Source organism: Microcaecilia unicolor, chromosome 12 (genome assembly GCF_901765095.1).
Source record: "Microcaecilia unicolor chromosome 12, aMicUni1.1, whole genome shotgun sequence".
In the NCBI taxonomy this organism is placed as follows: Eukaryota; Metazoa; Chordata; class Amphibia; order Gymnophiona; family Siphonopidae; genus Microcaecilia; species Microcaecilia unicolor.
In genome coordinates this window covers 31,657,518-31,673,973 of record NC_044042.1, presented here as the reverse complement: position 1 = coordinate 31,673,973, position 16,456 = coordinate 31,657,518, and the positions used below count along the sequence as shown (strand labels likewise).

Here is a 16,456-nt window from a genome sequence, read left to right as displayed (position 1 = left end):
TATGCCTGTCTGCTATCATCCTGAGTAACAGCCTGGGCTGAGGTTGCTGCTGGTGAAAGGATTATGTTCAGGTTATTAGAGCTTGTAAACCTCTCTGCAATAGAGGCGAGGGCCTACACTGCCGTGTTCTTTCTTTCAGCAATCCAGGAAGTGAGGGAAGAGAGGGGGCACCAACCAGAGCATTAGGCTGGCAGAAACTGGGTTCAACAGGGTGAAGTGCCAACTTTTCTCACAGAGCTCTGGGCTGGCACGAATTGGGTGCAGCAGGGTGAGGCACCAGTTATTCTCACAGGAGATCGAGAAGGATTCAATACTAGCTTAGTCTTTTGTTGTTTGTGCGTTTAGGGCTAGTTATTTTCCAGTAACTGTTCAAGTCACTGCTGACATAGCAGCGAAACCCAAACTCCTATCTTTCCATTCCATAGTTGTTGGGGACCGAATTATAGCTGACTGAAAGAAAGAAAAAACCGAGGAACTTGGGTTTTTCTTTATAAGAATATTGTCCGTGTCGTGTTCCTGTGAAATCATGTGATAAGCGAGGAGTGAGTGAGCTCATGCAACCGCAACTGGAGCCAGGCCAGAGTCAACCTGCCTGTGAGAGCTGCTGGGACGGGGCAAGGAAAGGGTTAAGGCAGAGAGCCCTCCCTCTCTCCCCTCATCCACCTCCCTCTCTCCCCTTCTCCTCCCGCCTCTGACCTCACAGCGCGGCGGCTGAGAGCTCGGCTCCGGTGGACTAGAGAAGGGGCCAAAAAGAGTGCGAGATCCCGTGCAGGAACCCAGCCTCCGGGAGCTGGAAATCCGGATCCCCGCCAGGGCTGCAGAGCACGACTCCGGCGCCTGCAGCTGCAGCACCGGGGCCCCGAGCTGGACTCACCCGGGCTGCAGGGCCGGAGCTAGGGATCCGTGCACATTGCATGGATTGAATTGCCCGAGAAGAGGGACTTGAGATTCCCGGAGGAAAAGGGTCGGCATCTCCGAGAGAGGACCTGCGATCCCTGGGAGAGGATCTGCGATTCCTACTGGGAAGGATCAGGATCTGCCTGAGAGAGGGGAAAGTCCCCGAGATCCCCGGGACAGAGGAGCTGAGGATCGGGATCCCCAGGGACGCTCACTCCCCTCGTGCAGTCTTTATTATCCCTCTGGCTGCTCCTGGCTCTGGATCTCTGGATTTCGCAACCGGAGCTGTGCTTTGGCTTTTGCTGGGTTTGCGCTTCGGGCTTTGGAAGATTTCTGCTAGGAGTCACCCAGGTGGATTTTCTGGTGCCTCCGGGACCGATGGCTTTGGGACGGTGGGCATCCTGTCCGGGACGGACCGGCTGCACATGGTGGACTATTGCCCTCTGCCTACTGGCTGCATCCTTAAGCGGTGAGTACTTTCTGCACCGGTAAGAAAATTGGGTCTAGGGGGTGGTTCCAGTGCGGAAGAGCTGAGCTCAAGGCAGGTGTGAGCTTCACGGCGTTTCTAAGGTCTACATAAGCCTATTTTAACAGGTGTGCGCCTTTCAAAGCCTATGCATCCTTTTCTGCTGTCAGAACAGATCTCTGCATCCTTGAATCACCCTCGTATCTGCTGCGCGCCCTATATATACAGTATGTGAAATGAAAAGAACCTGCAGCAGCCGGGGTTTAGTATGTGTTTGTAGTTCAGCAAGTCCCTGACAGCTTCTGTAGCCGTCTTAACTCCTGCAGAATGTGTGATGAAAGATCTGAAAGCGGAAAGAGACTGATGTGCAAATTACATTTTAGTTCTGTATCTATCACAAACGAGTTTAGCTGAAGGATGTTGCACTGAGTCCGGGTATAAAGCTGTCATGTGACAGGGCTTGAGGTGTTTGGACACCTGGGCACAATGCCTTCATACAAAGAGGGGCTTTAGAATATGTGGGGTATAAAACACAGAAACCTGACATATCTGATAGGACTTCTCTTATTCGAAAGTGCATTTGATCCTAATAAATCGCTATAAGTTCGGTGGCAGGCAATGATCACATATAGGTTATCAAGATACTTGAAGCCGGTTCAGGGAACTGTATCTCTACCGTTTATTTGACAACCCAGAAACAGAGATACCTAGAAGGTAACAGTTACCTTCAGATCGCATCCAAATGTATAAAGTTTCATCGCAGCTTTTTTGTTAATCCATACCCGATCATAACCTCCAAGGAAAACCAAATCGAACTTGTGTTTTTTCTCTTCTGTTTCTCTAGTTGTAGCCTTTTGGGGTTTGATTGCACCTTCTGTGCTGTCCAGCTGTGTAACTTGGGTTAGAAGTTGTTAGCTGCGGTTTCTCTCCAGCACACAGAGGGTTAATACAGTTCCGGGCACTGTCAGTTTAACATTCGAATAAGGGGAGAGAGTGGAGTCATTGTGGTGCTGCTGAATGAAGGGAACAGGGAGGGAAGCCAGAAGACTGCGCTTTTCAGGGATTAACTCTCTGCCACCTGACCTCTTCTCTCCCTTAGCCCCTGTCTAACACCCTGCAGGCCTGTTGGAGGTGGTAGAGAGTCAGGTTACCTGAGGCAGACAGAGAGGGATAGGGAGAGGCAGTGACAGATGAAGGGTATTAGGGGAGAGACAGATACACCCAGTAGGGTTGGAAGAAGAGGGCACAAGTCGAGGTGCAGGATAGAAGTGGGTGGCTTGAAAGAAGTGACCCCGGCTAGATCTCTGGTTTCCAGATATTGGGCTCATTTGCGGCATCCAGGAAACCACTTAAAATTAATTCCCAAGCCCCTAGACCAGCTCGTAGTACTGGACTATGCCAGAAGCATGGAGTGAAAACCTAGTGAGCCAGTCCCAGGAGGAGGCACTAAATCCCTTTTCATTCTCATATTCTGGATGAATTTGCTGGCTGCAGTGCTGAGCCAGAGAACAGCAGGGAGACTGGGCTGCAGAAGCAGGGCAACATGCATGTGAATGGGACACCTACGCTTGGCATCCCTCCAGCACTCTCAGTTACTGAGCTGAAAGCAGAGCTCCCTTGCTTATATTACATTTCACGTTTATGCTGTACCCTGATGTCTCTTCCCAGGATGATTAGAGAAGCCCAGTCTGCTGGGGATTTCCAGTGGAAAAGAGGCTGTTCCTGGGTTCCTTGAAAAGCAAGTTCTCCCTTTCCTTACTTCATCCATCCTGCTACAACAGCTGTCACTTTGTCAACATCTACTAGAGAGGACAAGTGATTCATAAGTCCTTTTCTGCCCTACCTAGGACAACCTGTACTTAACCTGCTGCAACTTTGGTCCAGTGTTTTCCTTTGTATCATAATCAGTCCTATTTTCTGATGCCAGCTGCTGTTCCTGGGCTGCCAGCTGTGTGTGTGAGTGTTTGCAAACAGGCTCTGTTAGACTGGCATTATCCATTCTTCCTTGTGCCCGTTCCTTCTATGTATATGCTTTCATGCCTATATACTCGCACTTCTGTTTAATTCATTAGCATCTGTATTTCTAAACCACCTTTCCAATTTTAGGGGAGGCCATTTTACAATATTTTTTCCAAGAGCTTCCACTCCAAATGAATACCACTGACTGTAAATCATATCTGCATGTTCTCTTTTTCTCAGACACACACTGTTGGTCAAAGCGATTTTGATTTCATTAGGACACTCAGAAAGCAGACAGCATTAGCCCTGTTGTTTTGATAAAAGTTAAGGAAGGGCCTGTGGCTGAACTTTGACAGGGTATTGATCACGTTTTGGGCTCTACATGGCCACAAGACGTTCCTGGGGGAACACGGAGCGTAGAAGAGTTTGTGCTGGCAGTGCTGTGCTATCGATCTCGATTTGAACAGTTCAAACACAAGATTGGCTGCAAGAAGAAGTCCATTTCTCCAAAGGCAGAGTCTGGGACCTTTTGCAGATTAGGGTCTGGTCAGACTAGGGCTTCAATAGCTTACTGTTCATTTTGGTGGCCGGGAGGTCACCAGTTTCTAGACTAGTGGAGGAGCAGCTTAATGGTTAGAGCACAGGTCGAGAGAGCCAGGGAAACCAGGATCAAAACCCACTGCCATTCCTTGTGATCTTGGGCAAATTACTTAAACCTCATTTCCTCAGGTACAGACATGAAGGGCAAGTCTGTAACTGGATGCATGTGGCACACAAGTGGTGCTGTATAATTGGCATTTATTCGTGCAAGGCCACTACAGGCTATTCCAGTGGTTCCCAAAGCTGGTCCTGGAGACACCCAGCCAGGCAGGTTTTCAGGATATCTACAATGAATATTCATGAGAGGGATTTGCATGCAGTGGAGGCAATGCATACAAATCTCTCTCATGAATATTGATTGGGGGTATCCTGAAAACCTGACTGGCTGGAGTGCCTGGTTTGGGGACCACTGTGCTACTCTATAAGGTAACATGTAAGTGCAAGGGAGGGCATGCACGTGAGTACAGCATGGGCGGGGCATGGGTGTATCTCTTACTTACCTTATAGAATACTATAATTTATCCGGATTTAGGCATCCCAACTACGACATCCATAGACCCAGTGTAAGTGAATGCACCTAAATGTAGGCACGTCAAAGCCAACTTACGCTAGTTTTGTATAATAAAATCTTGGCACCAAGATGCAGAATTGGCACTCAGCGCAAAATCAAGGCGCCTCACTTGAAGTGCCAAATTATAGATTGTAAGCCCTCCGGGGGCAGGAACCTACTTACTGTACCTGAATGCAACTCACCTTGTACTTTTGAGAAAGGCATGAGCTAAATCCAATCCAGACCAAAGATACCCTGGCGTTCCAAGATTCATCTACAGCCACTTACCAAAGAGGATCAGCTTTGAAGACAACTCAGAGCTGAATCTTTAAAATGGAACAAGAACTTACTCTGCAGTAAAAGAAAAAAATAAATAAATAAGGCAGCATCTCATTTAACCCAGACAGAGATGGAGATTAGAAGGGTGGCAAGGAGGTCAAAAGAACAAGGAACAGGTGCACACACTGACGGAAATTAAAGGCCTGATTCATGAGTTTTTCTGTAGGTAGAAAATGGAGAAATTAAGCTGGACTCTGGAGTGATTTAAAGAAAAGATTTCTTCACAGAAAAGGATGCTGGTTACATGGAATAGCCTGCCAGGGTAGAAAGTGGAGGTGGAGGATTTCAAAGAAGCCTGTTGCAAGCACAGTAACATCCCTAGAGATGGGGAAATGAGCATAGAGGTACAGGTCTGTTACTGCAACCCAGATTCTACCACAGCTTGGGTTGATCCACAGATACCACCTTCTTTCAATTTCTTGGGCCATGCAAAGGGGGTCAGAATGGACTGCATGCTCTTTTTATTTTTTTTACCAAAGTTGAAATTGCTCATTTATTTGGTAATGCAAATACACCCTGGGAGCTCTAGGAAGAGAGTGCCAGGAAGGGCATAACCTATGGATGCTGTTGACCACCTACCGCTGGGAGCCTCCAGAGCAGCTCCAAACCAAGGGAAGTTTGAATCCCTCATGATGGGCTATATCAGTGGTTCCCAAACCTAGTCCTGGTGGCACCGCAGCCAGTCAGGCTTTCAGGATACCCACAATGAATATTCATGAGAGAGATTTGCATTCACCACCTCCACTGCATGCAAATCTCTCTTGTGAATATTCATTGTGGGTATTCTGAAAACCTGACTGGCTGGGGTGCCTCTAGGACCAGGTTTGGGAACCACTGGGCTATATCATTTCAGACAAGGAGTATACCAAGCATGCCAGGGGCAGTGCCTCTTCTCATGGAAGGTGGGTAGAACAGATGCACTTTGAATAACAACTGTTAAGGGCATTAACATCTAATGCACACAGAGCTTCTCAGAGTGAGAGACCCATCTCATATAAGCTCCAGGTGGAGATTCCTAACACAGTGTTTAAGAAAAGTCTTACAAGGCTTTGGTGGAATAGAATAGTCTTAAGGCTTTTAATTCCGCCTCAGTGTTAGCATAGCCACAGTTGCCACTAAACATCTGTAGAGTAGTTTGCTAAAACTTGCAAGGATTTATTTGTCTTCATTGTAGGCTGTAATACCTTTTATTCAAGCAGCAGAAGAATTAGCTGCAATGGGTGAGTTAAATGAGCCTCCGAGACCACACAGGTCTCTGCTTCAGGTGTCCTACATCACCTGTGAGGAATTTTTATTAGCACACAAAAAGTCCAGCTTGCTCCAATCAATACCAGTCCAGATCCCAGACCTCCGCACTCAGGACTTTTGCAGTGTGGTGTCCAGCAGGATTTCTCTGACATTTGGGTTCAGGTGTAGGCTCAAATGTCAGAGAAATCCTGACATTTGAGCCTACACCTGGGCTGGAGGAGAGGGGGGGATGAGAGAGTTTCAGGGTCCTGCAGCTGGATGCAATGTGAATAATATACCGGGCTTTTTTTGAGGGGGTACTCAGGGGTACTGTGTACCGGCAGCTTTTCCAGTGTCTGCTAAAATTGACCCATGGACCACAAGTTTTAATGAAAGCGCTCAGGCTCAAGACACCAATTCTGCCTTGTCATAGATTCTGTGACTGATTGCAGGGGGCCTGGCTATTGTGGAGTGAGTCCCTCAGTGATCACCCCACCCCTGAAGCACCCTGAAGTGCCTGGCATTTGAGTACTAGCACCTTTTTTGCTAGAAAAATTGCACTGATAATATATAAACACATTCCAGTATAGAGCAAAAAATATTTCAAGGGAAGAAGCTCAAATGCAAAATCAGATGAAAGGGAGAACATTGCAAAGAAGCAAGGGTGTGGAGACTGAAAGGGTTTTATTAATGAATGGGGGAGAAAAACAGGATAGAGATGTGCAGGCTGACTGAGTTTTGTTGGGGGGGGGGGGAGGGAACTGAGGATAAGAGGGGATAGATAGCTAGTCTAGGATAATAGTGCCCAGATTATCGTTGGGAGAACTAGTGGGGGACACTGGCTATGATATTAAGATGAGGGAAAACAGACCACTACTACTACTACTACTACTTAACATTTCTAAAGCGCTACTAGGGTTACGCAGCACTGTACAATTTAACATGGAAGGACAGTCCCTGCTCGAAGAGCTTACAATCTAAAAGACAAATGTACAGATAATCTGAAAGGTCAGACAGATTGGGGCAACCTATATGTTCGAAAGGTTAGGTTCCGAATGCAGCATTGAAGAGGTGAGCTTTAAGCAAGGATTTGAAGATGGGTAGGGAGGGGGCTTGGCGTAGGGATTCAGGAAGATTGTTCCAAGCATAGGGTGAGGCAAGGCAAAATGAGCGGAGCCTGGAGTTGGCAATGGTGGAGAAGGGTACTGAGAGGAGGGATTTGTCGTGTGAGCGGAGGTTACGGGCAGGAACGTAGGGGGAGATGAGGGTAGAGAGGTAGTGAGGAGCAGCAGACCGGGTGCACTTGTAAGTAAGGAGGAGAAGCTTGAATTGGATGCGGTATCTGATCGGAAGCCAGTGAAGTGACTTGAGGAGAGGGGTGATATGAGTACATGAGACCAAGGATAATAAGGGGAGATCAGCTGAAATAAAAAAGGGGGCAGGTCCTGGATCAGTATAATGGTGGGATCCCAATCCAGGACTATAATGGGGGGGGGGGGGGTGGAGATGTTGAGTTTCGTAACCTGGGAAAATAAAGGGAGGGAGAACTCAACCAAGGAAGAGATAATAAAATTAAGTTCACCCAACCCAAGATAATAAGGAGGGGGGGGGGGGGAGAGAAGGACCTGGCTCAGAATAATAAGGGGGCATATTGGGATAATAGAGGTAAAGAATGACTTAACTCAGAATAATGGGGGGGGGGGCACACAACTAAATTGTCTTCCAAAAAGGATTAGGGCCTTAGGCTAATAATGGGGGAGGGGGTGGCTGTCCTGGATGACCTGAGAGAAAAGAAAAGGTGCTAACCCTGTCTCAAGCCGTGATAAATCACTAGCTGCATTACAGGTCCACTGTCCAGGGCCGCACGTTTTACGATCTGGTTGATGTCTGTGCTCACAGATCTGTGGTTCCTGTGACTGGACTCCTGTCTGCACTGTGACAACCGGGACTTCAGGTGCTGAGAGAGGGGCGAGGTCTGTGCTATGGCAAAGCATATGGGGGTTTGTGGTTCCGTGATCAGGGTGAGAATCGGTGTTGTGACAAGTTACGGGGTCTGTGGTTCATCTGTTTGGGGAGTGGCTTTGCTACTCTATTATCAGTTTGATGTCAGTGACAGTTCACCTTGTCAAGGTGAGATTCGTGCTGGGACAAGGAATGGGGGTCTGCGGTTCCTGTGATCAAGGAGTGGGTTTACGATTCTTGTGATCATGTTGGCAGGGGAAGAGTTCACAGTCACCTTGTCACGGTGAGATCGAGATCGGTGCTTTTCCTCTCTGGTGGTGATGCTCTCCACTTTGGCCTGCACCTGTTCCCCGACTTTTCATTTGGGAGAGGCGGTTTCTTTCCCAGACTCATCCCTCATGGTCTTGTTCCTCTTTAAGTGGATTCTAGCTCTGGTTGAGACCATCTGTTTCATTTGTGCTGTTGCCATGGTGAGGAAATGGCTTGAGACCGAGCTGCAGTGGGAAGCGACTCAGGGCTGATGGAGAAAGAAAGGTCCTCACCGGCAAACAAAGCAAGTTCAGCTTCCTGGGGGAGGGAGAAAAGGACTTTCCCCCCTTCCTCCTGTATGTCTCCCTGCCGCCTTGTTCCCCTCCTGTCTTCCTCCACCCCGCAGAGAGCTGCTGTCAGCAACCGAAATCTCAGAGCATCTCCTCTCTCTCCTCCTGTCTCCCTTCCCTTCCCTGCATTGCATCTTTTCTCTGTGCCTCTTGCCCTCTCTCCCTCTTCTTGAATGAGACCATTTAGTATCTTTTTTTCTTAAAAAAAAAAAAAAAAGTCCCTTAGATATTTGCTCTGTCTCTCTGTTTACACATTATCTAATGAACCAGTGGAGCTACAGCAACCGCCTTTCAGACACATCTATCTAAATATGGAGAAATTTTCAAAAGCACCCATATTAGCCCCTCTGCATCTACTTTTTACCTGTTCCAAAGACCCTGTGCAGCACCTATTCCAAAGACCGTCCTTTACCTCTAGTATCCCAATTTGCCCCCCTGTTCAACTATGCTTTTTCTTTTGAAAACTTCACTGGCTTCCACTTAAGGAACGCATTGAGTTCAAGATCTGCACAATTGTATACAAAATCATTCACGCAGACGCCCCAACCTACATGCTAAACCTCGTGGGCCTACCTCCCAGAAACGCCACACGACCATCCCGCAGATTTCTCAACCTGCACTACCCCAGCTGCAAAGGACTTAAATACAAGCTGATGCACGCCACTACCTTCTCTTACAAGAGCACGCAGATATGGAATGCACTACCTACAGACCTGAAAGCAATCAAAGAAACACCTATCTTTCGAAAATCTCTGGAAACATTCTTCTTCAACAAGGCTTACAATGAGAACCTATAACCTCACTAACTCCACTCAATTATGAACGCAAACCTTCTATAACTACCCTAACAACTCTCTTCCTTCTTCCCTCTCCCCTTCCTCAATCGCTACACATTACTAACTGTATCCGATATCCTGTTATGACAATGTTATCAAATCTATGTAAGCCACGTTGAGCCTGCAAATAGGTGGGGGAATGTGGGATACAAATGCAATAAATAAATAAATAAATACAAGCACGTGTAGCTTTGAAAATGCAAGATGTGCCCCTGAACTGCCCATGGGCCTGACTCTTTGTAGCTTCGCACTACAGTATTTAGTAACTGTTCCCCTGATATTCAGCTGGCGGTGCCAAACCTGGGAATTCAATGCCAGGCCATTTCTAGCAACCAGCACTGAATATCTAGTTTCATTTTTGACCACAGCAACTTAACCGGTTAAGCCGATCTTCAGCGTTAACCGGTTAAGTGCTTAGCGGTTAAGATAAGCCTGCTATTTATGAGGCCTATTTTAACTGCTAAACGTAGCCAGTTTGGCTCTAAATATCTGCTCCTACCTGGCTATGTCACGTGATAACTGGGTATCTTCCGCTGAATATCTGCAGTTAGGCGCTAAAATGCTATTTAACCGTCCAGGAGCCATTCTTGGCTGGTTAAATAGCTTTGAATATCGGGCCCTGTGTTTATAGAACAGTGCAGCAGTTCCCAAACTGTGTGCCACAGCGTCCTGGTGCGCCACTGGGGAGCTGTGGCATAAACCCCCTCCAGAATCATGGCTGGCTGATGGGGATGCCTAAGGCTCCACCAGCTGAAGAGGTCTTCTGTCTGCGGCACTCCTGCGCATTCGCAGTTCAACTGAACTGAGCATACGCGGGAGTGCCAGCATCAGTGGCTGAATCATACCACCAAGTTCATTGCTGCTCAAGCAACATGGGGCTTGGGCCTCAGGCTTGGGCTGCAGACCTTTTGGGCTTGGGCGTCTCTGCAAGCAATGATAGGACTCAACACCATCGGGGTGGGGGGGGGGGGGGAACCTGAGAGGAAAAGTATAGTTTAGGGGCACCATGAACCAATAACATTTGAGAACTACTGGAATAGTGCCTAACGGGCTGATGCTCAGAACCAAACGTGGGTGCTTGAGGCGATTAGCACCGGATTAGCACCCGTATTATGAGCACAGAGCGCTCAGAGGCTTATGTGCTCCAAAGATTAGCGCAAATAGCATGCTAATGTAGTCAAACGGATGTTAATGAGGTCATTTCCTGTTCCTGCCAGTGGTCAGAGGACAGCACACAAAACAAAGCCGCCTTACTGCTGAAAAATTAACTCCAGCTTGGAGCAAGTGTTTGGGTGTTTGAAGAGAGGATTTCTCATGATTCTTTCTTTTAAAATCTTCTGGGTTTTATATAATTTGGAAGCAGAAGGAAGACCGTGCAAGCCCCTAAGCACTGGTAGTGAGAGTCGAATGTGTGCGAATCAGAGCAAACCCAAAAATGAGAGTACACATTAGCACCTGTTTCCTGCATTTAAATATAAGCATTCCAAGTAAAAAAAAAATTTTTTGAAACACTTTTTTTTATATTTAAAAGCATTGAAAACAGATGCCAATGTGTGCTTCACTTTCGAATTTGCCAGGAGCATGCGCACAGGAGCTAAACTTACCACAAAACTTTTCTGCGCATGCGCCAAGCACCTTCCCACCCCCACCCCTTTTGCTTTTACAGTGTGCATATAATTTGAGCCTTGGTGAACTAGGTTTCTGTGCTATTCCGGCAATATGGTTTCTGCGCTGTTCCGGCAATATGGTTTCTGCACTGTTCCGGTAGTATAGTTTCTGCAGTGTTCCGGCAGTATGGTTTCTGTGCTTTTCTGGAAGTATGGCTTCTACGCTGTTCCGGCAATATGGTTTCTTCGCTATTCTAGCGATATGGTTTCTGCACTGTTGGATCTACCACAGGAGCTCTGAACATCAGCCCATGAGTGCTGTTCTGTGCAGAACTACAAATTAGAGCCAATGAGCACAAATTAATACCACTTAAGTGCTATTCTTGGTACTTAAGGCCAATTGGGGCCTTATTTAACAATTAAGTTAGGCGCACAACTCGCCTTTGATATAAGTTGCATACCGAAATTTGCATGCTATTCAGAAATGTAGGTGCCTCTTAGGGGTAATTTTATAACAGGATACCTAGTTTAAGAGGCCAAGCAGGTGCCTCTTATAGGCTATTTTCCCAAGACACTGTATCGCTCCATGGTGCAACCTCACCTTGAGTACTGCGTTCAGTTCTGGTCACCATTTCTCAAAAAAATATATATATAGCGGAATTAGAAAAGGTTCAAAGAAGAGCGACCAAAATGATAAAAGGGATGGAACTCCTTTTGAATGAGGAAAGGCTAAAGAGGTTATGGCTCTTCAGCTTGGAAAAGAGATGGATGAGGGGAGATATGATAGAGGTCTACAAAATCCTCAGTGGTGTAGAACAAACAGAAGTAAATTGATTTTTTACTAATTCCAAAAGTACAAAGACTAGGGGACACTCAAGAAAGTTACATGGAAATACTTTTCAAACAAATAGGAGGTTATATTTTTTCACTTAACGAACAGTTAAGCTCTGGAACTCTTGCCAGAAGATGTAGTAACAGCAGTTAGCGTATCTGAGTTTAAAAAAGGTTCGGACAAGTTCCTGGAGGAAAAGTCCATAGTCTGCTACAGAGACAGATGGGGGGGGGGGGGGAGCCATTGCTTATCCTGGGACTGGTAACATGGAATGTTGCCACTATTTGGGTTTCTGCCAGGTACTTGTGACCTGCCTTGACCACTGTTGGAAACAGGATAACGGGCTAGATGGACCATTTGGTCTGACCCAGTATGGCTGTTCTTATGTTCTTATGACATCTTCCGCACCTATGGGTCTTATGTAAGTGGTAGACATTGCAGTTTGAACATAGTTGTAGACATTTTCACCTACTCTCACGCAGGTGTAAATGTTTATACATAAGGTTTGGAAATATGCACGTCGATTAGTGTATTTTGCAATGCCCACTTGCGAATTCCATCCATGCTGTACCCAGACCACCCCTGGCAATGCCCTAGATAGAATATAAGCGTGGGCGTTCATGCCATCGCCTGTACTTTTCACCTGCCAGTTTTTGAAGAGCCACATTGCACACGTGTGATATTGTCATATAGGTGTGAAAATGACTTTTAAAAATTAAACCCCTCCCCCCTGAAAGACCAGCAAATTCATCTTTCCCTCATTAGTGTGTTCTGATGTTTTTTTTAACCAGGAAAAGAGATGTTCACAAGGTTTGTTAACCTTATTGCAAAAGAGCACAGCAAACAACAGGCGGGTTCTGTAGTGTGTCTAAGAATTCACAGCAGGCAGAAATGTTTGATTATCACAGGAGAGCCGACGAGATAGAGAAGAATTTCAGAGCCGTTTGTAGCAGTGCTTTTCTCTCTCTTTTTTTTATTTCCAATTTGAGGTTATTTTCATCATTTTTTAATGGGAAAACACAGGGCCAGCATTAGGAGGTGGCAACCAGGCAATTGCCTAGGGCCCTGATGTCACAAGCCTGCTGCAGTCTGAAGGAAGCACAGCCTGAAGGTGGGCTTTGGGGGGGGGGGGTCTCCTCTTCAGTTTCTGCCCCAAGCCCCTACATCTGTAACACAGGCACCGGTAAAACATTACTAACGTCCATATTCTGAGACCTCAGTAAAGACTCCTTTATGCTGCAACTGTTCCTTTTCTGTTTTAACCATGCAGTGACATTTGTCATTTGGGAGATAATTTTCTAACTTGGTGCCTACCACTTACGCATGTTTGAGACACCAAAATTAGCAATGACGTGTGTGAGTGTATTAGGTGCCATTGTATAAGGTTGCATCTGAGAGGTATAGAAGGCTTGTATGTGAGCAGAACTTGGGGGGGGAGGGGGCCATGGGGATGTCTCCAACTTACACACCTAGGGGTCGATATGCAAAGTGGCTCCTGGCTGTTTAAATCGCCTGTCTGGGGCTAACTGGTCATTTTCAGTGACACGGTCAGGGGCATTTTTGAAAGAGAAGGGCGCCCATCTTCCGACACAAATCTGGAGATGGGCGTCCTTCTCTCAGGGTTACCCAAATTGGCATAATCGAAAGCCGATTTTGGGCACCCTGAACTGCAGTCCGTCGCGGGGACGACCAAAGTTCATGGGAGCGTGTCGGAGGCGTAGCTGTAGCCCCTGGTGGTAAAAAAAAAAATTCTGATTGCGCCAGAGATGGTGCAAGAAGGGGGTAGCATTACTGTTGGCTCCTGCGTTAGGCCAGCAGTAGTGCATAACAAAGCGGCAGTAGCTCTACCGCCGCTTTGTAAAAGGGCCGCTAAGTGCCAATAGTCAGCACTTAACTGGCTAAGGTTATTGCATAAACAGGACCGCACAAAATTCAGTCCTGTCTTTATGCGGTGCCCCATAGCTGGTTAAGTGCTGGATATCATACTTAACCGGCTATGGGGCCCTTTTACTAAGGGATGTAGGCGCCTACTTTTGTCCAACGCACATCAATTTGGAACTACTGCCCAGCTACCACGAGCCCCGGGTGGTAATTCCATTTTTTACGTGCGTCCGTTATGCGTGTCAGAAAATATATTTTTATTTTCAACTGCGTGGCACTAACTAGGCGGTAATCAGCAGTGTATGCACGCTAACGATTACCGCCTGGTTAATTCATGAGACCTTACTGCTAAGTTAATGGATGGTGGGAAGGTCTCAGGCCCAAAATGGATATGCGCCAATTTTTTATTTTGCCACACATCCATTTTCATCCCCCCCAAAAAAGGCCTTTTTTTGTAGACGGGCTGAAAAATTGACCTGCGCGTGTCCAATACACGTGCCTATAACAGCGCAGGCCATTTTCAGCGCACTTTAGTAAAAGAACCCGTTTGTATTCGCTGGCTCCATAAACCTGGAAATTTAGTGCTGGAAACTGGACATGGCCTGGGATTGAATTTCCGGGCAAAATGCTGGCACAGCCAGCAAAACACTGAGTGCTACCTGCTGAATATCGACTCCGTAACTTATAGAATACTATAAGTTACCTAATTTGCATGATGCACTTAGATGTGCCTATTTATGCCTGCTTGCCCTGGGATTGGTAGCATGGAATGTTACTACTAATTTGATTTCTGGCAGGTGCTTGCGACCTGGTCTGGCCAATGTTGGAAGCAGCATACTAGCCTAGATGGACCATTGGTCTGACTCAGTATGGAATGTTGCTACGCATTGAGATTCTGAATGGAATCTTGCTACTCTTCAGGATTCTACATGGAATGTTGCTACTATTTGGGATTCTGCCAGGTGCTTGTGACCTGGACTGGCCAATATTGGAAGCAGGATACTAGCCCAGATGGACCATTGGTCTGACCCAGTATGACTGTTCTTATGTTCGTATGTTCTTATTGACGGGTGCGTGTATTTGGATTTACTCTAGTATTCTATACTGGCAACTTGACACACATAAATGGAGACACTTTGTTTCACAGGATTCTTCTTTTAAATCATTTTATTTATTAAAATATAATAATATTTATTTGTTGCATTTATACCCTGCTCTTTCTCGCTCGGTAGCAGGCTCAGTGCGGCTTACATAGTATGGAATTGCATAGTAATTTACATAGTATGGAACTTACATAGTAAATACACAAGAGGTATGGAAACTCATAAATGAGACCAAAAAAAATAAATGAGACCAAAAAAGAGAGAAATGCATCATAACATCACATGTTTTATACGCTGGCATTAAACACTATCACACATTCAGACTCTTAATCCAGATGTTTCCTCCATTGGCAATAAGAGCCCCGAATACTTGTGTGTCTACCTATGTTGCTATTAAGGATCTGCATAACTTGTTCCATGTCGGCTGCCTTGGGTACATTCTGCTCCCAAAACTCCACTCAAGGACTGAATTCCAGCAAGACTGAACCTTGGAGCACAGATCAGATGGTTTTAATTATCTGCTGCTGCTGGTTCTCTATAATGTCTGCACCAGCAAACATAGCATTGGAGATAAACAGGAGTTTGATTCCAGCGGAGTGGGTTAGTTCTGCCTTTTTTTTTTTTTTTTATGTTAGTGATCAAAACTTGAATGTAACAACACTCTCGCCACGACCCAGAACATCATGTTTGCTGATCTTCGTGTCTTTCTCTTCACGTTGCCTTATGCAGGGGTGGAAATATTTTTTTCAGAACTTAGGTGCCAGGTCAAAATTTTTAGGAGCTGAGGAAATGTTTGTGTTTGCTTTCATCGCTCTTCCCTTTTCGTCTGCTGTTGATTTGTTTTTCTTTCTCTTCTTCTTTACCTTAATTTTTTTTTTGTTTTCTTTTTCTCCTCCCTTTCTTTACTGCTTCTTTGTACTCCTCCTCCACCTCGCCTCCCTCTTTCTTCTTGCCTTTCCTCCAGTATCCAGGTGCTCTCACTCTCCAGGCGCTGCTGGTGGCAGCCAATGTCACTGTCTCTTTCTGGAACAGGCCCCCCCCCTTCTGTCACAAAACTCTCTTCCAGCAGTGGCCATTGCAAGTCCCTTTCACTGTCCTGAGTCCCACCTGTCAGATACCAAACCCAGAAGTTTGTATGTCCAGCAGCATGGCCGGCTCAAGGGAACTTTTGGTTTGGCACCCTCCCATTGACGTGCCACCCCCCTCAGGCCATCCCCCCACCTGGCCTACCTTTAAAGATAGGTTTCCCTTCCTGAATACCAACAGCGTTTCACCTAATGCTACCCACATCAGCCCCTGTGTCTTCCCTCTGCCATGCCCCTGTGGAAACAGGAAGTTATGTGAAAGGAGAGGCTGGGGCGCAGCAGAAGGAAGACACTGGGGCTGATGCGGGTAACGTTAGGTGAAATGCTCTCTATATTTGGGAGTGAAAAACCGCCTTTAAAGGTAGATGGGGGAAGATGGCCTGGGATGAGGGAGGAACGGGGTTGCCAGCTCTTCTCTTTTCCCTGCAAATGCAACGCCGCCAGGTAAGCTCTGGGTCAGCTTAACCTATAAGGCCAGTGACATCACAGGCTCAGGTGTTTCAGAGCCTCACC

General features: G+C 46.6%; 1 protein-coding gene across 1 annotated transcript in view; it reads left to right on the top strand.

Moving 5' to 3' along the window:
- Positions 1–411: 411 nt before the first annotated feature.
- The window catches only part of NECTIN1 (nectin cell adhesion molecule 1), a 110,982-nt gene continuing 94,937 nt past the window's right edge, over positions 412–16,456 (top strand). The window contains 1 exon segment of the mRNA XM_030221688.1: positions 412–1,366. Within this exon segment, the coding sequence (XP_030077548.1) occupies positions 1,276–1,366 (91 nt within the window). The 5' untranslated portion in view covers positions 412–1,275.